The sequence below is a fragment of the Scomber japonicus genome, chromosome 4 (genome assembly GCF_027409825.1).
Source record: "Scomber japonicus isolate fScoJap1 chromosome 4, fScoJap1.pri, whole genome shotgun sequence".
NCBI lineage: Eukaryota > Metazoa > Chordata > Actinopteri > Scombriformes > Scombridae > Scomber > Scomber japonicus.
Window position 1 is genome coordinate 11033660 of NC_070581.1, and position 27019 is coordinate 11060678.

Below are 27019 nucleotides of genomic sequence, written 5' to 3' on the forward strand. Positions count from 1 at the left end.
TCTGGGAGGAGACCCTTATTGCATATAACCTCCCTATCACTCTTTGCTTCCTGTCTAATCTCTGCTGTCACTATGACAGAGGCTTAAAAACGCCAGCCAATATATACCAAAATATGAACACATAGATGTCCCTGTCCAAATATTAATGGATTGCAATGCATCTAACATCATAAAAAACTTACCTATGAAGTTACTAAATTATAAAGGGTACCCTGTGAATTTCTTCTTGTAAATAAACAAAATAATTTTCACATTCAGTATTTCTCCCAAAAACATTATGTGTATCCTTGAGGGTGAACAAATGTGCTGAATGCATTTCTTTCCTCATTAAACATTTGCAAGAATGAAAAATTTGAATATCTTAATCGTCATCCTACCACCATATTTAACATGCAAGGACTAGCAACTAGGGTCCCTGGGGACCTCAAGAATAAAATACTGTGCCAAACCATCATAGCAAAATGTTTTTTATTATTATTATTATTATTTCCTCCCAAAATATTATTAGTTATGTAATTAATGTTATCAGAGAGTGACAGGGGTGTGATACCCATGTTAAACATGAACTCAATAAATAGTTCCATCTATTAAAACTGCATAGGCAGAATTGGGTGCTTTTGTACATTAGTATTTTTAAAACGCATCAAATAAAACGGAAACAGAGAACAATGATATGAAGTTCTTAGAAACAATTGGCAGTTATGAAAACTTTGTGAATGATAGAATAAAGCACCTGTGAGATATGACAAAAAGTATACCTATGGGATCTGCAGGTACCCCAGTTGGTAGGATTTAAGGTTAAAGTATGTTCTATTAATTTCCATGTTTGCTAGCTAGCTGTCTTCCTTTCCTTATCTAGCATAATGCAGTGTTTGTTAGCATATTACTGCCACCAACTTTCTAAACAGTGCAAATCTGTTGGCAGGAATGTGTAGACCTACTGTAGGTCTGGTGTTGTGCTCATTGACAACTGTTTATCCCAGTTGGAAAAACAGGCAGAGCTTTGTAGGTGGGATAAAGAATGGGGAAATCATCATTTTATGCTACAAGTCTAGCTAGTCACTTAGCTACTTTGACTACAAACATTAGAAACAGGGATAGAAAAATGCAACTGCACAGTTTGTTGAAAGTCAATTTACAGAAATAAGTTATTCACATTCACGTGGTCACTCGCTACTGATTAGATACAAAAGGTCACTAAGATGTTGTTCCACTATGAGCCCCAAAACTGCTTGAATGCTAGACATAGATTTTCCTGTTTGTAGTTTCTCCAGGGGGAGATAACTGTCTTCTAAAGATATTCCAATATTTGGTGTTGTAGAAAGTGTTGTCTGACACATTGATTCAATATCTCCCCTAGGTATTCAACTGTGTAGAGATCTGGTGTCTGTGACGGTCACAGCATAAAATTCACGTCATTTTTTATGCTAATCAGATCATTCAGTAACCCCTCGTTCCCTGTGGATGTGGCTACTGTCATCCTGAATAAAGCCCTCGCATCAGGATAGAAATGATTCATCGCAGGATAAAAGGGCTCATTCAACAGTATTGATTAGGACTGACCCTTCCCTCTAAGGGGGACAAGTGGACCCAAATAAACCAGAAAAATACTCCACAGTGGGTAACAGAACCCTGGGACTGTCTCATTGTCAGGGTCAAGCATTCAGGCCTGAACACTTTGAACAGTCTTTGTAACTGAAGTTTTTAGCCATTCATGGGATGATAATAATAAAGCCTTTTCCAAAGTCACTTGAAGGTGGAGTTTCCTTGTAAACAAAGTTTCTGTTTACATTCAGTTTTATAGAGGATTACCACCACAGGAGCTTTACCTTTCCATAGTTCCTGTAACGATTTGGGGGCTTTACCCAGAACAAGTGTATAATTATGTGTAAGTCTAACAAACATGTTGACTGCTCATAAAACATTTGCAAAACGGATTTTTGATAATATTGAAACCTGAATTGTCTACCTCCATGTTTACTTGCTGGAAGTCTTTTTCATCTATCCAACTGCATTATGGGAAGTGCAGGATCTAGTGCTTGACTCATGCAATGGAATAAAAGGCAGAATATCTCTTCCTTTATGGAAGTACGATCCTAAATCAGCCTATAACCACGCTCTTCACCTCTTCAAGTTTTCAACTTGTGATGTCTTGAGTTCTCTTTCAGTTCTCTGCCTTCATTACTTATCTTTGGTTTGTCTTTTGGTTAATGTAATGGTTCTGGTAGACCTGTTTTTGCAGTTCTCATGTTGGCGTAGGTTAGAGGGGAGAGCTCAGCTCCTACAACCCACTGTGGGTTGGTCAGTAGACTTTTTGTTAAAGAAAGACAGCAGACTTTTTTAGGTGTTGTTTGCTTGGTGGTCATTTATATTGTTTGTAAATGAATTGAATACTTTTTTCTGCTACTTCTCGACTCTTAATTATGTGGGACCGCTTTTGTATAGACCTTTCCTAGGGGTCATAACACTGTACAATATATTCAACACCACAAAAGTACAGCCTCTAAAGTTGAACTAGTTTATTTGTGTGTCCACTGATGAAACAGAACCCATTAAAATATAAAACCTGGAAAAAAAAGCCATCTGGTCTGGTCATTATTTTAGCCTTTCCTGCCATCCAGATTGGTTTAAATTTGGAGTAAGAGCCATAATATTTCTAACCAGCTGTCATCCTTGTGGACAGATCTGAACTGGTACAACAGCTATCTACTGGGAGTCATTAGGCCTGTTGATTGTGTTGCATGGGAGTACAATAAGCAGGGAGTATGAAGCCATTTCACAGAATCAGGAGCACCCTAGGGCTCCCATAATTCAAGATGATAATGGCGCCTTTCACACTGCCAAAAATCCTCAGGAGTGATTTCAACAGCAGAATAAAGTCATGGCTTTAATCAGCACATCCGCAACTGACACATTTGGACATTGAAGAAGGGTTGATTTCCCTCTCATTTACTCAAAAGAAATATATTTTCCTCTCTGAAGAAAATAGTGTACACACAGTTTATAAGGACTGAAGCTGTTCTGGGGACATTGTAAAGAAAATCTTATTACACAGATAGATATTTACATACATATTATGCACTTATATTGTTAGCCATTTGATATTTATATTGTACACACACACTATCCATTTTGATTAAATCAGTTCAGATAGAAGGGAAAACTCTGCTATTTACCAACTTGAAATCTGACTCATCCCTTAACTCCAAGCAGCTCAAATGAAACCGACCCCGTCAGTGATCCAACTCAGCTGGTGAGTGGGTACAGTGTACACTCAGCTGCAGCCCAAAACCCCGACCCGCAGCATCGTGTTAATGTTATGCTGTGTGTGTACTAAAGGTGTGAGTGTGGGTCTATGTGCCAACTCGAATCCCAGAATTTCCCCCCAGCATCCTTCCAACTCTGTATCAAAGCCCCCATACTGTCTTCATTCCCGTAAGTTGAATGTGCAGAGAAGCAACCAGCTGGATAGAAGTGGAATAATGAGGACCTTTGGTGACAGTCCTGCTGTGTTAAAGAGACCAGCAAGTCCCTCTGACTCTTGCCACGCATTAACTGAAGAAAACCCCTTTTCCTTTTTCAAATATACACACATGCACACTTCTTACAGTATCCCATAAAAAAACTGCCTATTCTGAGGACACCATTTCTACCAGTGAGGTGGATATTTCTGAGAGTTTTTTTTATGTAAATGCAAACACCTACTGTTCGGGTTGGGGCTCCACAGAACTTTACTGAACTTCAAACAGATTTTTAGAAAATAAAACCTTTCTGACTCCCTTATCGGGTCTATTTAGGTTTTGTAACATTCGCTGAAGCCTCCGAAACTGCATTTGGATCACCATGAGACACTAAAACTCTTCACCGAAAGGTTTTGTAAATCAAGATAGATTACAGTGCAGGTTTCACAAACTGCTGAGTAAAAATCCACTCATACTGGAATTATTTCTCTGATCAGATATCTGAGAAAAAGAACAAAACATTGTAACTAGAGGGACCTCTATTCTAGTAGAAAACAGATAATAATGATTGAAGATTTTTACCAAAAGGCAATGAAAGACATGTTTGACAGTACTCAAGAGGAAGATGAAGAGACAAAGAGGGACAGAGAAAGACCAAAGCAGTCTCATTACATCTGTGCTGCATCAGAACTTCTTCCCTTTAACCTAACCTATACAGACTCATTCACCTCCCCATCTCACAACCACCCGCCAACTCTCTCCACTTGGACCATTAATTCTCCCAGCATGCTCTGGGCTTGTGTGCAGTGGATGGACGATGATGACAGCACAGAGGGAGGGAGACAGAGAGAGAGAGAGAGAGAGAGAGAGAGAGAGAGAGAGAGAGAGAGAGAGAGAGAGAGAGAGAGAGAGAGAGAGAGAGGGAAAGAGGGAGGGTGAAAATATGCTGTGTGTGTTTGTGCTCACAAGCGGGGAAGAGCTGACAGATATGGCCCAAGGGTTGCACAGGGTTGTGTGTGTGTGTGTGTGTGTGTGTTTGTGTGTGTGTGTGTATCTAGGTCTGCAGACGAAAGAGCGGCACCCAGCAGACTCCCCCCTCCCTAACCTGGATGGCCTGCCTGGTGTGTACACAGCAGGCCAGGCAGGCTGAAAATCCTGCAGGGGATCAACAACTCTCAACAACGCTGTGAAGGCTACAGGCAGAGAAAACAGTGAGGACACACACAGTGTACAGAGATGTAGAGACTAACAGAGGCCGGAGCATCATGGTAGACTACGGCTATATTTCATCAGTATATCTGCAGGAAACTGCTTTAAAAGAAAAAAAAAACAACACAAAACATATTAACCACTTGTTTACCTCATAAGGCAGCTGGATTTGCAGGTTCTGTGTAACAAATCATCTGGCATGTCAGGTTAGCCACTTTAGGTTTCTTATTGAAAAATCATGGATATCATTTGATATGTATGTAGAAATTAATCTAAAATAAAATGTCTATAGGAACACCAAAAAGTAATCATTGTTGACTTGTTCAGACATGTTCTACAATTTGATTTTGCATTGCCTAAAGCAAAGTACCTACACATTTTGACTGACATATTTGATTCATCTGATATCTCATCAAATGACAATACATATTATAATGTGTATTTGTAAGGAGGTTCATTATGTTTATGAATGAATGACTGAATGACTGAATTACATTCTCATTGAAATATAAGGTGTGCAACAAGTAGGCTGCCCCTGTTACAAATAAAAAAATTGTCAGCTGTAATGAGACAGCTCGAGGAAGATAAAATAAAAGTAGTGAACAATCTTTATATCAAAAATTGCATTTTTCTTCAAAGACCCTACTTAGCCACACAAGTGTTTTCAGTGATTCTGCTTCATAAGGCCAGGTCAGGTCAGATGCAAAAATGCTGAATAATTAAATGCTTCACTTTAAGAGAAAATGTACCCCGAGGGTTTGACTCCAATTATTAAAAACACTGAGCCAAAGAGAGGGAAAAAAATTATAACACTTACTGGCATTCCTGGTCAATTTTGAGACTAAGCTGCAACACAAACTTAACTTTAACTACACATACACACATGTTTGGTGGTAGCATTTGTGGCAGATAAACACAAAGTGAAATGAGAAATGTGAATTGCTCATTTTGAATGCACCTTAACAGATGCAACAGCTGGAAAGTCACAGAAATGTCAATCAAGCACAGTCTGTACCCACCCACACAGAAGAGTTCTAATCAGGATGCAAGAGAACGCCACTGTGTGGGTGGACCATGGCTGTGGAGAGCACATTCTGGATTATTCACATCCCTGGCAAATAACTGCTGTAAATGACACAGTTCACATATTGATCTGCTATAACTGTTGGCTACTCAGAAACCTCCAGTTTGTTACATTAAAACTCTCTGGTTGCAGGCTAAACATAGAAATGTTTCTCTCTGGTTGATATTCTTATATACTATTACATACTAACTATGTTAATAACTTTCATATGATAATGAAAATTTTACACCTGTTGCCATAGTGAAATCAATTATATGAGCTAACTAAGGTGAGCTAACAGCAGAACACCAAACTATGTCTCATCTGTTTGAGTACTTAGTGCCACAGTGGGAAATAGCGGGCTTAAAGATTTAAGGAGCTTATTTGTCTCATGGTTCATGTATCATAAAATGGAATAAAGATTTTGTCTTTGGTGGGAAATAAATAAAAAAGGAAATTTCAAAAGCACTACAATTCTTTTCTTTTCCAAAAAGCTTCAGTTGGCAAATTTGCATGTTTGGGACATCAACTTCAAAATGTCTGAATTGCTGCTTAATCCATTTACCAGATCAGTGCACAAAGACATTTGGACATGCTGCTGTTTAGAATACAATGTAAGCTACTATTGCACTCAAGTTTATACATCTTCTTCCAGTGTAGATGTGATTTCCTGCCAGTGAAATATACACAGTGCCAGAAAACTATTTATGCAGCCACATTTTGAGTTGGGTTGATAGATGAGTTATTTTGTTATTATTGTTTTTTAAACGTGAAATCTGATCAAGTGTAGCTGTCAAATTTTCTGAGACCTAATGAGTGAATGAGGAGACATGAAAGGGATACCCACTCACCGCCTAAATAGGGTGAAGGAATTCAGTCAGTTTCTGGAGAACTTCAATACGGCAGAACACAGAATCACAGACCTGAATAACCGTAGCAGCTTTGAAGCTCAAAGTTGGATTCCATATTCTCTCTCAACCATTCCTCTCTTTATCTGTGTCTCACCCTCTCTCTCTCTCTCTCTCTCTCTCTCTCTCTCACACACACACACACACACACTTACAGGCTATTTCCAAAGACTCCATAGAGGCCATAGAGCAGTCAGTGGATCATTGATCTTGTACAGTACTTGGATCCTTCATATATTCATAAATCACACCCACTGCAGAGAATGCTCAACATTTTACAATAATTTGTTCAATTAGGAATTGAAGGAAATCGCATCATCAGTCAGGATCAGTAAAATATAGTAGATTAGTCAATGTATTATAACTGCAATGATAGTTTCTAGACAACGGTGCTGTAAATCATATGCAAGAATGATTGGTACTCAAGCCGAGGATAACTCACCATGTCGTCCTGAAAAATAGATCAACTTTGATTCACATATTAGATGATTCACATATTTGATTCAGAGCTATTGCACCGATAAGCTTAAATCATAGATATGACATGAATGAACGTTTAACTGGGAGATTCTGGCTATTAAAACTGATGTGACACGATCAGCTTAATTGTTTCACCACTTTCAAGTCTGGAAAGTGTGTACAATCTTTTGACTGGTACTGTAGCTTCAGCTGATATCTAAAAAAAAGAGTGACGAGAGATAAAAGATTCAATAAGAAATTTGTTAGCTTTGTGGAGTAGCATAGTGTATTTTGTCATTTGTCACAGGATATAAAATAGAGCCTGCTATCAGAACCCATCTGTACATGAAAACACAGGAAACAATGTGTGTGTATATTTACTTCTGTGAAAGGAATTGATGACATCCACATACGGGTTTCATGTCTGCTCTCCTTGTAAAGAAATGCACCAAGAGAGAATGTCAGAGATCCTACAGTACAGTATGTGGTTGAAGTTCATTGGGTTGGACAGGGCTCTACAATCATTTTCACAGATTGACACATGAAAGTGACACAGGATATGAGGGGAATGTGTGGAAGGACACACGGAAAGAAAACACTGTATCAGAAAAAGTGATCCAGCGTGTTTTTCATATTTTCTTAAGGCCACACTGACTACAAACAGTTTATCTCAACAATGAAGCATAGAGGCAGTAGCAGATAGTTTACTGCCTCGGGGAAGGAAGACACTCAACCATTGAAAGAAGGAAAAAAGAAAAATCAATCAACATGATGCTATACATTTTCTAGAAGAATATCAATTTTCTTGTTTGTGATGTGAAACATGATGTAGGTTGGGTCATACACCTTCACAGTGACTCCTACTGTAGCAAAGCAACACAAGAAATGAAATTTGTGACAGAAAAGCTCAAACGTATAACTTGAATGGAGCCATTCATACACGTGATTGCAAAATGTCAATGAACTCCCACTACTCTTGAAGAAGGAACGGCCATTTTCCTCTTGTGAAAGTCTAAATTAAAGCTACGATTATTGATTATTGCTAGTAAAAGAGAACCCATCAGTTACACATACTTACTGTAGAATGTGGAAGCTAAAAGCAGCATTCAGATATTTGTTGGCCATTTGGTGCTAAGCAGAACAACCTGAGACATATTGCATAGACATAATGCTCACATACTGTTCCTCTTACAAAATGATGTTGGTTAGCAACTTATTTACACAGACAGCAGACATGGAACAACACTGTCATTCATTCAGTACATGCTTGCTGTACAACTTTCTTAAGCTAATGTCAAACAACTTATATGTGTTAATATAAAGCATATCAACAGTGCAGCTTTAAATAAACATAAATTAACTCAACAACTCACTGACATGGTAATTATAAGATAATTGCAGTTTGAGCTATTCTTATTTTCCCATGTTTTTCTTGAGGAAGCTGCTTTAAAGATATAATTAATGAGCTTGAGTGGAAGGACACCACTAACAGGAAAGAACAAACATTATTTCCTTTCTGTTTACTTATTATTTTACTTTTGTGATAAAACCATTTAAATGTCCATTTTAAACCTACATCGAGCTAACTACCATTATCCACCATAAGATATTGGTTGAAACAGAGGGTGAAGCTGATCAATATATCTGGACATTTATCAGAATTTCACCGATGTATGTTTTGATCATGTTCACTGCAGTTTTTTTGCATTTTGCATTGTAATATTTTTGCCCTACTGTGGTAAATTTGGAAGCATCTGACTAGTTTAAACATCAATAGCATAACATAAAATGAACATCTCAAAGAATCTCATATTGTTTCTGTATAATTATTTGTTCGGCCTGTGTTTACTTGATATATGAAACTCATACTGTAATTTGGAGGCAATTAGGACAGAAAAGCAGAACATTTCCAAGTGCTCACAAATCTTTCTCATATCTGCCCGTAATAATTACACTACAATAAAGCTGATTCAGTGTAACAGCACCATTTATGATGGATCGTGTTTAGCTAATCTTTTTATTTTTTCTTTTGTTTATGAGAAACTAAATCATCTTTACAGATTGCAGCATGTAACATTTTGTGGTTCAGCAAGTACAGACAGATATGTCAGATACTGATATTTGAGGAAACATTTACCTAGAGCGACAATTAACTATAAAGTCATACTCTTTTAAGTGAAAAAAGGCTTTAGTTGTAGTTCAGCAGTTGTCATAGAATGTATGGAAGGATCTCTCTGAATGTAGGAGGGCTTTGTGGAGGTGCACACTAGATAATATAGACTGAGATAGACGCAGAGACAGACAGAGAAATATTGACAGAGTCAGACTGGAATTTGTGTCTGGGGAATGGAGAATATGGGTAGGCGTAGGAGGAGGTGTGGGGGGGGCATTGTTTGTGTGTTCAATATCACGCTCTGTCAGAAGCTGTAATATCTCTTCCATTTCATTAGTTGCTACATGAATAGACTTGACATCAATCAGCACCCGCTCGGCTGATTGAAAGAGAAGTGCCTAAGCATTAGAGAACATCACGGAGAATCGTAGAACAAGCTTTCAGTTTGCAGGCACTGATTGTACAATGTTAACCTGGAGAGCAGTAAAATAAATCTCAGCTCGGCTTATATCCAGAATCTGTAACAGATATATGACACTAACACTGTTGTAATCAATGGCGGGGACTTTCATTTTCCAAAGGATGCAATATGTTGTTTTTTTTTATATTGACAAATGCATTTTCCCACCTTCCAACAAGGACATGCACACACCAAGAAGCATTAAGTTGTCAGTTGTTGTCTGTATAACCATGCATTGTTTACTGTGATATATTAGCTATCTGAAGCGAGTTTCAAGCCTCTGCAGTTTCATTCAATGGTAATACAGAACTGAGACGAATGGCTGTTGAAAGGGCAGGGAAAAAACACATTTGATTTAAAATATTATGGTTCACTTCAATCACACCAGTTGTCTGTAAGACGCTCACAGTGCATCCAAACAGTAATGACCCACGAACAGGAACAGCTGTCAAAAAGGACAGCAACGACATTTAGAGTCCACAGAGGCGACACACAGCTGGGAATTGAAGGTGCGACTCTAATTCAGAGAGAAAATGAACAATATAACATTTTTTGCAGCACCGGGGATCCTTACCGGAGTTGACAGTGCCGTCTTTGTTGATGGTGGTCATGACACAAGGAAGTGGATCACCAGCTTTCTGCTGAACCTTGTCACTGGTCAGTAGTCTGAGCTGCTGCGACGTGACTGGTGGAAAGCGGTAGAACTGGAAGGTAAAGTAGATGTTGTCGGGCCAATCAGGACCAACCCCCGCCGTTGGTATTCTGTCAAAAGACAGAAGTTGCTGATTATTGAGAAAATAATGATAATGAGCAATATTTTAAAGTAATCTGGCAATGCTGCATGTAAAAAAATATTCAAATGTTTGATTTACTACGCTGAATATTATCAACTGAATGTTAACTGTGATGTTTTTATTAGACGATTTATGTGGGGAATGGACTAGCAATCATATTTGAAAATTTATAGATGAAAATGTCATTAAAAACCTGGAAAAGTAAATCACATTCTAGTTAATGATTTACCTCAGACAATTCCAGGAACCAAAAACACTGAATAAGCATTTCATGCACGTCTTACCACAGCCGCTAATTCAGCGTAAATGCTACTTACAGCTTAAGGGGGTAAATCACACTTTAAAAGTGGCTATAAATTAGACCACTGATTGAGTAGGTACAAACTCAGCATCACACCTTTTGATTTCTAATAAGTGGATAGCTTGGCTTGAAAACTAAAGGCAGCATGAAAACTAAAGTTATTAGATCTATGGAATAGTTTCTGTATATGTACAAACAAAAGTGCATATTGTATTCTAGTTCATCTGTTAACACAAAGGGAATAATTGTATGTAGTATATTTTATTTACTACGACTCATTTTCACAGAAACACCACTCTCAGAATGTGATTTCACAAACATGCACGCACACACACACACACACACACACACACACACACACACACACACACACACACACACACACACACACAAAAGTCCCGATGCGCCTGCAAACACTTGATTTAGCATCGTGCACATTAAATAATGAGCGTGTTTCAGGATGAGCTTCTTTCTATTTCCGTCTGATGAATAGATTAGCAATCAGTCATCAGGTCTTCAATAATGGGGGGGGCATCAGAAAACTAGCAAGGAGTGCTGGAAGGCCCCCCATGACCACGGACAGGCTGACAGAGGCGGAGGTTTCAAAGTGGAATCTAATAAGAGCAGAGTGTGACCTCCCAGTCAATCACAGACTCACGCATACTCCACTGCCGTGCTCCATCTTAACAGAGGAGCCGGCATTAATATTCATTCTGTAAACACACAAGATTGATAATTATGGCGCCTGGGTGAGAGGTAGAAATTACACTGCCTATCCATGGGCCCCCCCGCTTGCTTAAGTGCTACTGCTGCCTAAATCTTCTGCCTGCCATACCTGTTTGTTATAATTATGAGGTAAACCGCACCCCATGCTACAGCGAGCAACAAGAGCCATGCAATTTATGCTCAAGTGTGTGGGCTCAGGTTGTACTTGAGATCGCCTTAAGGAGACCTCGAAAAGAAGCGAGAAGAAGAAAATAAGCTATCACACTGTCACAACACACAATTTGAGGCAAAATCATTTCCATATTATATTTTCTAATATTAAAAATACCTTTATTTCACTGTCTCCGTCTGATAATATGATAGTGATACCCAGAGGCTTTAAATATTTATTTTTGTAATCTCATACTGTAACTAGGTCTTCCTACCAAACTTCCTCCACCTCGCCTGCAGAAAGGAAGTGATTTCATTGTCAGTCTGTTTGAAATAAACAGAATAGTGATGCTGGAGTGCTGGTGGTGTTGGGGTAAAAAACAGGAAGATGGGAAAAGCTTAACATTTTGATATTGATTCTAACTGAAACCAAAGCCCATCAACTCTTAGTCTTACTCTCACACGTAGGACCTGGAGCGTCGACGTTAGTACACAGGAAGTCATGGCGGCACGGTGGTGAGTGTATGATGAACACAGACAGATGTGAGTTGGGTTTATCAAACTGCTGACAGTTCCGATGACACGGCAGACAGACGCAAAGAGTGGTGTGTTTAATACACATTCTTCAGCAGTCCCCCCCAACTCCCCTCCCTTCCACTGTCAGCCCCTGACAGAGGGGACGCTGGCTTCAGGGTTTTTCATGATGGGCCGTTGACAGAGGCACTATTCAGCCCTGGAAATGTTATTCTGTAACTGTGAGCATATGGGTTCGTGCATGCTGTGTTTGGGTATGTACATGACATGTGAATAGAGGATGACTGGCAGGAGTTTATGTCTGGTTTGACTGCATTAGTATCTTGGCTGCAACCCCCCCCCCCCAAAAAAAAAAAAAAAAAAAACAACTACTTGAAATCTTATGGCAAGCAGAGTGGTGTTCTTGGCCGTCAACCAAAATACATGAAGGATTTATCTACTGCTGTGTACACTTACATGGCCAGTGGCTCTGTGAACAGTAATGTGGGTAAAGTGCTGTCAAATCAATGACTGCTCTCTTTTACTTACAATACAATAATTTTGACATTCCTGGAACCACAAATAAGCAGATTTACTGTAATACTTAAAGCACTGGAGCTTAATGTGATCCAACACTGCAAGCCTCACCTGGTAAATGCTAGAAACTGGAACACCAGCAGGTTGCCCTGTAGAGGGTCAGTCTCTTCACGGTGGGGGTCAAAGGGCACGGGCTCTGTGGGGTCCAGCACTTCTGCCACCTGCCCACTATAGTCCACGATGTCAGGGAAGCCAGCAGAGTGGATGTGGGCCAGCGAGCTTCTGGAGCTGACTGAGAAGGAACTAAAAGAGAAGGGTAAAATTAGAGGAAGGTTCCAGTATCATGAACACACATCGATCACTCAGCAAGCTGAAAAGACTTCAGCAAGTGCTGCTTATGATGCTTCACGAGCAGCGGGAGGTAATGTGTTTAGTCCCCGCTGCACTGGCCTCACGTGGGTGATTTGTGGTTGTAAATGAGGCAGAGAAAATGTTGAGATCTGAGTGGAATTCTATGCTGTTTTATCATTTCAAACCCAGCTCTATTTATTTTGGATGGGTTCCATTCTGGCTCAAGATGTTTACCCTTCGGGAGATGCAGTGTAACGTCAAGTTAAACACGCCTGGACTTCACTGAATCTGTGATGAAACAATGATGGGACAACATGAGGACGTCAGTAATATCCGTCAAGCAGCGGCACAGTGAGAACACTTACAGAGGAGAGACAACGGGTGCCAAAACACTCCCCCAGGATTTTCAAGCATAATTGGCAGTTATCTCTAATCATAGTGGCCACCTGTTTTTCTGCAACTATGGTAACATTCATAACTTATACTTTCAGTACTGACACCAAACACTCTGGGTATGATAAACACAGCGTACAGATGGCTGGCGGGAATGCAGGCGCAGGAAAATTAACGATGGCGTTTGGGCTTATCATAACAGTAACGCTGCCTGTGTCCAGTTGGTAAACAGTCGGGTCCACAGCGACACATTTGTGAAAGAATGGAGCCCTGATCAAACTAATTAAGGCAACAACAGTGAAAAAGGCAGTCGATTGGGTTTTTCTGCAGCGGATGTGACAATTTCATGCCTTCCCTCACTTCCCCATCGCTCAAAGTTATATCTTAATTTAGCCCCAGTGGATTAATATTCAAGCCATCATTTTTTATTTCAAAGTGGGGCTCTATCAGATATGCACAGCAAGTTCAATTAAACTTCTTTAGACTTCATTGTTCTTCCTAAAGAAGTGGGTCATTCCCCACCGAAAAATAGTCAAAAAGATGTTTTGGCTCTGAGTGAAGAGGCAGAGATGTTTCAGCCCACTGAACTGAACCGCATCGTGTCTGGATCCAAACTCTGGGATTGGGAAACTGTTTCAATGCCAGCTGCTTATTTACAGACTCTCTGCGCTAATGCGATGCCTTGTTTCCCAGTTACTGTGCCCATTATTTGCAGCTTGTACTCTCTCGTTTGGTATCCCACCTCGACAGACCAGGCTGCATTGCTTCTATTATTATGATATCCTGTTATTAGCTGCAATGTAAACTGTGAGCCCATTTCATTTCACTCTGCTCCAATGAATCAAAGTCAAAACTACTCTTCCTTACAGCTGGATTTAATAAGGAATTTTCACAGTAACAAACAATGCTGAGACCATTACCCAAAGTGGGATGTTAAGGCTGACAAAACCATTTCTTTAAATTGGCTGAGCTGAATTCTCCCCCTTACTGACAACACTTCTATATTACCCAGTGCACAGGCTGCCAATTAGTGAGCCAATCAATATCCTTCTGTAGATAGCAAGACAGTGAACTATTGTGGTAATGAAGTACTATACAAGGATCACATTGAGATACGGGGCCAGATAAAACAGTAACATGGTGAAAGGATGTTTAAAGTGGCTTGATTCAATAACGTCTCCCATCAAACATGATTTATAGTCATGACCACTCCAGAAACTATAGTAAGAATTTAAAAAAAGGAAAAACAAAGCAAACTCAAGCACTGTATATGCTCATCTAATATATGACTCTCTTCAGGAAGGACAGATGGCCAAATATATTTGGTGCAGAGCCTTTTGATACTGAGGGGCTGACCAACAATTCAATTCCACTCAAGTGTTTAGTTAATGGATTTTAAAGGCTACACATCATGAACATCTATAATTATGCCAGTCACTGTTTACCAGTTCATATACAGCTGGTCTCTCATTGTAATTCATGTTTTTCAACTGATGCCAACACCGACATGCAGTGTTTTTTCCTTTACTTTTTATAATAATAGATCAAACACAGCCTTGGGTGTCAGAGAGCAGAATATAGGGCCTCTATGATCTCAGATACTGGGTTTAAGATGTATTTTTGCAAATAACTAAATAAAGGATGGCAAAAACAGACCATTTCCATCTGATGAGTAATGATTCAAAAATAAAGAGGAAAGCATGAAAAAAGATGCCATGAAATTCACTGTTTAAGGAAATAAAGTATGCCTGTCTTGTGTTAGGTAGACAATAGGAGGGGCTCACCTTGGTGCACTCAACCCAAGAGTGATGACAGGAGCGTGGACAGGGGTGAAGGGCAGCTCCTGAAGTTGGTCTCCTTCATCCTGAGCTGAAGGTGGCACATCCTTGTCTACCTGAAGAGCCATCTCTAGGTGGGCAATATTGGTGACAGCTGAGCAGGCCTAGAACAAAATACGGGTGAAAGTCTGTATAAATAAAGATGCTATTTGAAAAATAAAAATGTAATAACGAAACACTAGAAATAGATTTGTTTCAATATTTCCAAACTTTTAATTATGTATTTGTTGGGGTGTGGTCACTCAGCTGTGGGAGCATTTTTCACTATTTTCTGAGAACTTACAGATTTAACAGGCCACTCAAAAAATGATTGACAGATTACTTGACAATAAATAAATAATTGTTAGTGACAGCCCTGGTTCATAAGAGCGTCATAAATCCCAATTCGGAACCATTATACCGTATCAGTCTGATGGAACCAGGACATTTCAGTGGCTTAAAGGGTTTATAACATTTAACAGAGTTGAAAATCTAATATCATATCATCTGATGGCAAGCAATGATCTCAGTTGACTTCAGGATAGCAAAAAAAAATTTGTGTGTAAGGGATGTAAAGTAATAAAACAACTAAACTAATTTACTCTGACAGAGAGAGGTATCCTCCATTTAAGTCAATGCAGACCATTTAAGATCATAGCTAGTGATCTTACTCACATGCCAACTGGAGTGTTGTTCAAATCTATCTTTTTTTCTGCCAAATGCAGAAATATTAAAGATGATTGAAAAGTCATATCTTAGGACGTTTTGCATAACATAGTTGAGCAAGAATAATAAGACCTGCACCACTTGTAAGGCTACAGACTGTCAGTACCAGATACTTCAATTAGGTCAAGCACTAACATCCAGTTTACAATCAGTTTCAGAACAGAGAACATACAACTCTGCACACCACTTTACCTCTTGCTGTTTGTGTTTCATGACATCAGTCTGATATCTGCAGACAGCTGGCTAGCTAACATTAGCTACCTAACAAGTAGTGACACATTGAATGAAGTGGAATCTGAGCGCTGTTCAGTCGATTCCCAGCACTTCACCTCATGTAACCAGGTGATTAACTCTCATGAACAGGTGATTAACACAAATTGAGAGCTTAGATCAGTGTGCAGAGTCTTTTTCAGTCACTTCCATACATGTGATTGTTAAATTCCCAGGGATAGCCAGGGCAGCTAGCCACTTAGACTCATGACAGTCCCATAAACGGCAGGCGGACATGTAGTGTATCTGTTTACTTGGCAGTTTACTATCGTGACTCAAGCTACACATTCAGCTACCAACAGCCTTCCTCTTTTGATTTTGAAGTAATCTTTGTAAGCATGTTGCAATAACGTTTTCATAATGTAGACATTTCATAAATTGTGCAAAAATAAAAACTCTGGTTAACTGATTCAATTTGATATCACCCTGCTGTGCATCCTTCTGTTTTTTGATTGCCTACCACCCAGTGAATTTGTATTCATATGCGTTACACAAAATGATATATAGCTTGTGCTACTATGAAAATTACAGGTTGATTACACACATATGCATAACAAGAGGCATGAGCAACAATGACTGTACTGTAGTACAGTCACTCTGCAGAATGTGAGATGATTGGCAGGTGGATGCATGGAAATTGCATGGAACATAAATGTGTGCTATTGAGGCTGAGAACAAAGCAGCACAGCAGTAAATGAGAATGCTAGTAATGGATTTGTCAGAAGTGATTGCAACTGCTCTAACTCCGCACTTACAGTAGACAAAACACAATAGTCATATGTCAAAGAGATGAAAAAGAGATCTTCCTGTTCTGGGTTTACTTGGTGCTTGTGGATGTCTGCATTGATTGTAATGATGTATGTGTATGTTACAAGCTATTAAATAGCATTGTCAATCAAAATGCAAACTGAGGTTTAGGAAAGAATACTGTCCTCTCAATGGTCTACTGAGGATCTGAGCATCTTCATAGTATTTATCAGTACAGGAGTCCAGTTTTGTTAAGTGATGTGTGCAAAACGTTTGAAGCAGAAGGTATGACTCCAACCTAACACTCCTTTCAACCTGCCTAATTATAGAGTCATTAATTACAGTATGGAGGTTTGAACTCTGAGATTTGACTTCTGTCCTCCTGAATCTAATATTACACATGTTTCTTTTGTGTTCTATTTTTTTATCGCTAGTGTTTTACTAGACTGGATTTTATCTGCATTTGTGCCACTTGCTTTCTGCAAAGACCTCCATGACAGACCTGTTTGTTAAAAACACTCTATAAATAAACTTGACATTAAGACAATAAATCATGAAGAGAAAGTGGTAAGGTGTGCCGATGCAATTTGTCAAGCTATCGAAAGGCAAGGACATGAATAAACTTAGATAGTACAACCATTGGGGGAAAAAACAAAGTGAAGCATGAAAGTCTCTATCTAATACTGGATTCATTGCAAGCAGCCAACTTTCAAGACTCTGGTGAGCTGCTGTTACTGAGTTTCCACCCTTATCTAAATCAGTCTTTTAAATACAGCAAGTGTCCATCAAAAACCACATAAGAGTAAGTGGGACTGAGTATTTTGATGGATTGCGCAGTGTTAAACTGCCTGTTTAAATGTCATATTATCTGTTAACAAATCCCTTGAAAACACCAAAATCAACAATGTGTTCGTCTATCTCTCAGCATTTTTCCTACTCTGCCTGCAGCCTCAAGCCTTATGGGACTTTTTGGAGTTTTTAGCAAACACAAACACAAAGAAGAGTAAATAGTGCATTTGATGGGGACTATTTTCAGCAGCAGATTGGAGCCGCGAGTTCTATAGTCCGTGAACAGCACGTCAGCTGAACATGTAATAGACTGTTTGCCCGCAGAATGAATATTTACTTGAATAGGGATTTTCTTTCAATTAAATTCCTATTTCATTTTAATTAGAACTAAATTAAACAGCTTTTTAAATTTATTTTCATGTATTTATTAGGGAATTACAGACATATAAAGTAAAGCTAAAGTTATCTTCTTTTGCTGTTATGTGAAGATGATCCATCTTCAACACAACACTATCCATAAGTGAAAAGTTAAATGGCTTTAAAAACACGACTTGCTAATGTTTTGACTTTGAGGCATTCTTGCATTTAATCTGCTTTTCAGTTTCTCTGTTTAACAATATCATTACTTGTTCTCCATTATTGCTTTTTTTCTACTTAACAATATCAGCTATTTAACAAAACAAAACTGTTAATGCCTGTGGACCAGTTCAACATTTCAATTTTTTTTATGACAAACATTAATCCCTTCTTCATTGTCATTGAGAGACACCCAGCTGGAGGGGCACATATAATTAGCTAAGGGAGTGATAATGGTGTCATTTTCCAGTCAAGTGTTTTTTTTCTCCTGGTCTTTGATACATGTGCACGGTTCAGCTGGCCTATCAGAGGACACGCGTGGTTGCGCATTATGGGTTTTTCCATCAAATATGTTGGTAATAACCTCGACCAAAGTCATGCTGCAACATTGATACAACATGCACATTCATGTTCCCCTTCTGATAAAACAGCCTGCAATTTAATAACCTAAGAGGATGGTATTGCGTGATGTAGAAGCCTTAGCATATCTAAAAGGCTCCAAGTAATGGCTTCATACTGAACCTGCTGCCATCAAGCCTACACTGCATGATGACATATGAGTAACTGCTTTCATAGGCAGGTGTCCCTGACCTGAACATTAGGGACAAGGACGAATGAAGGTTTAAACAATAAATTCTGCAAGCTGATTTAATAACTCAATATATGCAAAGAGAATATCATAGAAACACACTTATAGCACTATAATTCAAAACTGATAGCAGCCAGTTTACTAGGGATATGTTACTTACATACTGTACACAGCGTTAGTGCACAACTTTAATGTTGACTGTGTTTTTCAATGGCACTATAAAAATCCAAATGAGTTTTCCACAGTATCAGCTGCAGAGAATGAAACAAGCTAAATATTAAAACAGCTTCAGGATATGTCCTTTAAAGTCTGTGTAACTTCTGAAAGACAAAACAGCACTTTCATTCTCCTATAGAGGGGTAGGTTGAATTCAGGAGCAATAAAACACGACCTACTGTAACTCCAGCAGCTACATTCTTACTTGGTCTGGTATGACCATTAGGTTTTGGTGGCGAATGTTTGAGTATAAACATTATTTCATAATTCCAGCCCGTGGCCACAATGGCTGCCGTCTCACTTTAACTCTCTACTAGTCTGCAGATTAACTCCCCGAGCTGTTATTTTATGATATCTACATATCCCTCAAGGCCAAAGAGCACATATGTATTTCAGTATTTCATTTCAAAGCGAGTGATTGATCCAAAAATACTTCAAATGAAAGAGCTGCTCCTGACAAACATTAACAGAGACCAATTGTTGCTCTATTGTGCAGTATTCCCTCCTCTTGCCCACCATGAGTTTTAAAAAGAAAACAATTGGTGAGACAGAATAAAATCACCAGTGCAGAAATTCAAAGGTTCATTCTAAAATATACTAAAATACTACAATAAAATATACTAATTGTACCTCTAATTTCAGGCTTTATTGTGAAAAAATTAACAAATCTAACATTTCAATATTATTTCGGTAGAGCTGCAAAGAAGTAAGAACATTAGTTGAGTTGAGTTTTAGCTTTAAAACCTCTCTAACTCTGATAGTTGGAAGCTGACATGTAATGTTCTTGTCAGATTAATCCTTACCCAAGGAAAAAAAAACTGATAAAACAGCATGTTGCCACACACAGAGAGTTAAATTTAGTAAGTATCTGTAAATACATCAAGATATGAACAGTCTGTAAGCGTAAGCAGATATGTATATTTTAAGGTATGGGTCATGAGCCACAAACAAGCCACAAACACTTCATCATCATCATCTTCATCTGTACCTGTTTATCATATTTCAGGATATAGATAAACAGATTTAGGAGCTGGGTGCTTTTTTTAAAACTTTTGACTACCAGTGTAGCTATACTGTAGATGTAAATAAAACATATAAGTTGTTCTGGCAGTTTTTCCACAGCGCGACCTAGTCATGGTGTTTCAAAACCAAATTGAATTGTGCCTTTTTTAGCCATATTGTGCTTCTGATTATTTTGTTATCTCCAGTAAGCCTGATCCACAGTTCCTGGATTATTCCTGCAATATGATTCATAGCTTAAGCTATATGGATTTTGAGCATGAAATATGGAGAAACCCATTAAAGCTGCTGCTGTCTTGTTGGAATTTGAGCAAAGTCCTTCTTAGTTGTGCTGAGGCATACAAGCAGGTGGACTGGCTAGGACAGCTTCCACGACCTACTGAGATAACAAAGGGAATGAGGAATTGTAAAACAGCCCATAATAAAGAGTTACTTTCAAAAGGCATCACAGCATGAGCAAATAAGACAGTGATTCACTATGTGTAAATGGGATGTTCTATAGCTGTTTAACTGTTGGACTAAGATTTAATCACAGTTACTGTTTCTTATTGTGTCCAAATCCAGAATTCATCATGTCTGCAAGGGGCCTCAAACAATACTTCTGTTCACATAAAGATAAACTGTCCTGGTGAAAAGGGAGGTAGGAAGAAAAGGGAAAACTCTGCATTTATCAGTTCATCTACATTCCAACCCTTGTTCCTGGTCATGAGCTTTAGGTCAAAAGCAAAAGAAACAAAGAAAGAAAAAAATAAGAAAAAGCATGGTCACAAACAACCAAAATGAGTTTTATTTACTGAGTGTCTGGGTTCACCCTCAAGGAATTTGGAGCAGTAGATGCTTTTTCACCTTGAGTGAGGTGAAAAAGCATTTAAGGTGGCTTGGTCATCTGATAAAAAATACCTCCTAATGCCTCCCCTATTAAGCTATTTCAAGCACACCCAGAGCAGAACTTGGAGCAGACCCAGAAAACACTGGAGGGATTATATTGTATATCCCATTTGGTGTGGGAACACCTTGGGATACAACAGGAGCAGTTGGAGGAAGGACTGTAGCTGGGCTGAATCATTCAGAAAAGTACTCAGAGATGCATTACAGGTTCAGTATCTCTGCAATAGTCATATCCATGGCAACAATTAACATCTTAAGTGCAGTCTCTAACTGCATTTTATCCCTTGGCAGCCCAGTGTCCTTGCAGACTTTATGTGATGACAGTGAGCACTCTAGACACTTTAAACACATACAGCACTATAGGAATGACACAAGAGTCCAGTCAGAAAGTAACCGTTGGCCATTTATATTCAGCCAAACTTTTAATTGACCTGCAGGATTGTATTTATTTCCCAAAGCTATTTGTTACACACTAAATCTTTACAGCACCATCAAAACAAGCATGAACTGAACTGAATTCTTATGCTGTTAAAGGGATGGGTATTTTTCTCCATGTCAATGAGACATAGTACAGATCAAAAGGCAACGTGCAAACTGATTTTGATAAGCAGAAAAAGATTCAGGGTTAATCCCAGGATTATAGCATTTTGATTTATCCCCATCCTGTGAGATTTTACCAGTTTCTTTTGTGCAGCACGCCAATTTCTAAAATATATGCATCTTTGTGGGTGAACATGGTTCATATTAGCAAAGACAAGGCAGCTTTCAAAGGCAAATGAACTGGGGGGGACAGGCTAGCCTTACATCATTTTAAGAAATTATTAGGCACAGTGTAGCTGATTTGTTCATTTATTTTATTCCGTGGCTGGCTGCAATGATTGAACTTTTTTCAGATGCATAAAGCTGGTTAGCAGTAGACCCTGTCGGATATATTCTCAGATATTATTTCGATTATATCTGTGCCTATTCACTGGGATGCATGTGTTTTCAATTTGACAGCACTGGATAAAAAAGCATTTGCTAAAAAACAACATCTTCTGTTTGGTTTGACCTCCTTGGAATGCTATTTCATGGTCATGTTGGTTTTGTGGTTCACAAAAATGTCCACTAAAATTATTTTAATGTACCATATCACCCAGGTCTACAGACAAAAACAACTGCTGCAACCCCATCTAAAGCCATTAATTACATTTCAAAATGGGGGTGGATACGGAAATGATGCAACGAAATTTAGAAAAAAAAGGTAAGCCATTAGTAGGACAAGGTAAATTAATCATATTTTCCCAGGTGGCAAAATATAAAGATATGCAGGACCCTGTATATCTTAATACAATTGAAATAGCCTGTGTAGAAAGATTTGAAAAGCTAAGTCAAAGGGTAATGTTTCTTTTGATTATAAAGAACTCCAACACCTCCAGCAGCTTTAGTACCTCCAAAAACAAAGAGTGTGCATGGCTGGAGTTCAGTTTAGAGGTGTTGTGTGTGTATGTGTCTCTATGGGTATGAGACTGGGAGCAGAGTGCTGTAAAGGTGAGTGTGTCTTTGAACTCATGGAATGACTGTCTGTGTATCCTTGGGGATGCATAAAGGCTTACGAACCATGTTGTGTGTTTTTGTGTTGTGGTGGTTGAATGCGCACCTTGTGTGTAATTGCCTCTATGAGTCTCCTTTTGCCTGCTTGTGTATCTTCCTCAGCATGTGCGTGTATGTGTTTTTGCTTGTGTGTGTGAGTGTGTGAGTGTGTGTGTGTGTGTGTGTGTGTGTGTGTACGGGGGTGGAAATCTTACGACATGTGACAGCTGGTGGGCCGATGCCAACGGGGAAGGATGAAGCAGAGAAGGAAATGACTGTTGCCACGGTAACGCTGAGCTGGAGTGGCTGATAGTTGGGTAGCGTGAAGTAGCTGCCAGCTGAGACAGTGAGAGCTGCAGAGAAACAATGCAAATGATTTGCTGTTATTATGATTATGAACAACAGGGCTCAGGAATATCGTTTATGCCAGAGAGACACATGTGCCATCTCAGATGACAACAGACCATTACATTGCGTTGGCACTTTGAACCATTTCTCACTCTTCAACTCTGTCAACTGAACCGCTCGTGGTCAAATTAAAAAAATTGTTTGTCTGCAAGACTTCTGACTGGAAACAAAAGAAGATGTAGCCCATGATTACAGATTTGTGGTTCCAGTTGTATGGAAGATTCCCTCCAGGTAAGTTGTGAGACATTAAGAAAATACATTCCTTCAAATAACCTTTATGTTCGGATTTTCTGCAAAAAGTTCCATATTGCATATTGGACCATGATTAGCAAATGACTTGAGTGGTCACAAAATCATATTTATAAATGCTTTTTCTTAAACTCAAATTTAAGGTAAGCTGAGAAAATGCCCCCCTTCATTAGATGAACATGACATCACATAAACCATTCTGCACAGTGAAGCTCAAACACCCGAGTGATGTAACAACAAGGAAAACATGTTTTTGAGTAAAGGGTTATACATAGGGGGCAAACAGATGTATCAGTCATTCCCTATTATGGACTTTTATTACTAATGAACTATGAGAGAAAAACTGCTGAGCATACTGTTCAAGTATGGCTGAGCAGTACAGTTGAAGTCAAGACTGTTTAAGCTTGAGTGCAATACTACTGCCTCTGGATGAACAGTACAGAACTTGTACAACACTAATCATAAATGAATATATGTCAATACTCACGTAGTGGCTGGGGATATATTTACCTCAACAGCATCAAGAAGCAGGCCTTTGTTTGAAACAGGATAATAATAGGAGACTAGACCTGTATTCTTGATCTAATCTGATATACAGATTATATTTTTATCATATTTTGGTCAGAAGTTTCCCTGTTTTGGACTCTTGTCATATAATCACTGGTAAAACCACAATGTGTTGTTATTACACTTTTTTAATGCAGATTTAACCAAAAAGAATGAAATAGTGAGCTTTGAAGGAGGCTGGTAGATGGATTTTGTTACCATTGGACAGAGCCAGGCAAGCTTTCTCTCCTTTGACTGACTTCATATTTATTGTACTTACCTGAGAGTGATATTGATCCTGTCATCTAACTCTTAGAAGAAAAGTGAGTCATGTCATACTCACCTCTCTGCTGCTCTGACTTTCTCTTTTTAATAAAAAATACCTTTTTCATTCACTTATTCTACTTTTCCATTCTTCCGATCACAATTGAGCTATTGTCAATGAAGTACAGTATTTAGGGCTAGGAGATGATGAAGCAAGGATTTATGGTGAAACAGGAGGTACTAACTTTTACCAATAATGGGAAGTATAGAGAAGTAGGAACAATTGATTGAAAGCCGTGTCTCCCTTTAAAAGAGAAACTCTGTTATTGTACTAGTCAGTGCTGTGGAAATGTGCATTTTGCTCAATTTAATATTTGAGCTATACTGTAATAGTACATGTAATTGTGCCTATTTGTGCCAGCTCACTGTATTCTTCAAGCAACGTCCTTTTATGTGAGCTACTTTGTACTATTCAGAAATGGGCTCATATTCTATCAGGTCTATCCTAGAACTACACTCACATGCCCATATGTACATTAAATCAGTTTTCTGGCTCAGTGATTATTTCTCCTGGCCATACTGCCCATGAAGAGAGGCTATCTCAATGTGTTGTCAATATAGCAGATGGAGGACAAAATATACAGCCTTTGTTCTGTGTGAAAATGCACTCTACATTTTAGCTGAAAATAATATGAGGCTTCAGCACTCTGCGTCAGACCAATTGTAGTGATTTGTCTAAATAATCAAAAGGTGATTATTTTCCAAAGTTAGTCTTTTAGGTATAAAATACCTTCTTTGTGGTGTTTTATCACTTACATGTTGTAGCTTCAGAAAGCAAGGTATATGCTGGGACTTGACAATCTCCTCAATATTTATAACACTCATGAAATAGGAGAGTCTCAACGTTCATTGTAAATTTGTAATGAGTCTTTCTAATGACCCCAATGTTCTTGTGAAAAAGTACACTTTCCCAAAAAAAATTCACATGTGTGAAATTCCTTTTAATCTTCACCATTTTCTGTTATCTGGGTTAGATTAGTAGTGGCAGCAAACTAAGAGGATCTTAGAAGTCCTTTTCCCAAACCACCTCCAGCTCCTCCTGGGGGATCCCGAGGCATTCCCAGGCTAGTCAGCATTTGATATACCTCTGGCGTGAGTCTACCTCGAGATTTCCTCCCAGTTGGTTGTCTGTGGGGATATCAGATGCTGGAACCACGTCGGCTCTCTGTGCATAAGGGCAGCAGTTCTACTTTAAGCTTTTTCAGGATATCTGAGCTCCTCACCTTGTCCCTAAGGTTTAGCCAAGACATCCTTTGAAGGAAACGTATTTCGGCCTTTTGATCATGGGAATATCTGACGAACATGGCTGACAACTCTGACAGCCACGTTCGTTTAACAGATGTTCCAAATGGTAGTGACTGGAGTGTTAATGATTTGAATTATAAGGGCTGCAAGACTTTGGTTTAGTACAATTTAAGTGACACTTCTGAAAAAAAGATTTGTCACTTCCCACTGGGGAATATGGCAGTATTTGCTGCCCATTTCATAATTTAGGCTATGCTAACTACCAGGAGACATACAACACATTGCTCCCTATGCAGTAGATATTTTTCTATCAGCATCAAACATTAGTTTTATTTTTCTAAACATGGGCAAAGCTGAGTTTATCTTTTTTTTTTAACAGATAAACAAAGCTTCAATGCTAAAAACTATTATTGGGCTGCATGTGGCAAATATTCCTCAGTAACCTTAATGTGCCTTTCAGTTGGCCTCATCTAACAGGCTGTTTGTAAGCATTATTGAATCAGCTGGGGGTCAAAAACAAATGGCTCTCTAGGACACAATAAATATTCTGTATTGAACCATATTGAGTAGTAAAAGAGGAGATGTTCAACTTTGCTCCCCCACTGACTTTTGGACACACACTCACTGATTCTGCAGGACATCATATTGATTTACATTCATTCCCTTGGGCCTTAAACTAGATTAAACATTCACATGATCTCTTATTCCATTAAGAATAAATTTAAAAAAAAGAAATGATCACTCCATGCAGACTCAATGTGTGTGTGTGTGTGTGGGGCACACATACTGTAATGTGTAATTTTTCATGACTAACCACTAGATGTATGGAGCATAAGGAAACACTATATGTGACTACACTGTAGCTGTGAGTTGAAGAAACACCTCAGAGAAATAAGAGCTGCTTTGAGCTGAGATTACTTGAATATATTGTTTAATGGCAAAAGATGCATCAGTAATGGCGGTATCCATAGCAACAAGTGTCAACCTGTTCCTTTAAAAGCCATGAACATGGCTATCTGTACTTTCTTTAAGTTCTGACAGCAATATATTCTGTCAGATGGTTCTATATATGGATTGAATATATGTGCTGGTTAAACTGACAAGGCTGTATGTTTTTGATGATAATGGAAATATTCTAGGCAGTGCACGTCTGGTTTCCTTGGAAACATTAGGATCTCCACTCAGTTGAAAATAATGCTCTGTGGGTCTGAATAATGTTTTTCTGCACAGCATGAGTTAGTAATGACTGACAGAATGGCAGGTCAGTGAGGTCGAAGATGCTAAGCTAACCGCAGCCTTTGGACTAAAAGTAGTCACATACACTTCTCCTCAATAGACAAGACATCATGCGGGGAAAGTTGAGTTGAGGCAAGAACGCGTATCTAAACAGCTTAACATCCTGTTCATTCATTTGTTGCAAATGTATTTTCGTTTATTATTTTAAAAATGTTTATTCTTTCACTAACTGCTTTGGTCGTCTTTAAAATCTTTTGTTATGTCATGAACTAAGAGCAGTGTTTTAATTGCTGGATTGCTGAATTAAATTGCTGGAAACCTGATCAGTGACCTAAAAATAGTTAAAGAATATGTGTTGAACAT

At 38.7% G+C, this 27019-nt stretch overlaps 1 protein-coding gene across 1 annotated transcript in view; it reads right to left on the bottom strand.

Annotated features, from left to right (window-relative positions):
- The window catches only part of nphp4 (nephronophthisis 4), a 161089-nt gene that overhangs the window by 39717 nt on the left and 94353 nt on the right, over positions 1 to 27019 (bottom strand). The window contains exons 12-15 of the mRNA XM_053317118.1: positions 22864 to 23001; positions 15223 to 15380; positions 12806 to 12997; positions 10248 to 10435 (exon numbers count right to left, since the gene is read on the bottom strand). Coding sequence (XP_053173093.1) covers positions 10248 to 10435; positions 12806 to 12997; positions 15223 to 15380; positions 22864 to 23001 — 676 coding nt within the window. The remainder of the gene's footprint in view (positions 1 to 10247; positions 10436 to 12805; positions 12998 to 15222; positions 15381 to 22863; positions 23002 to 27019) is intronic.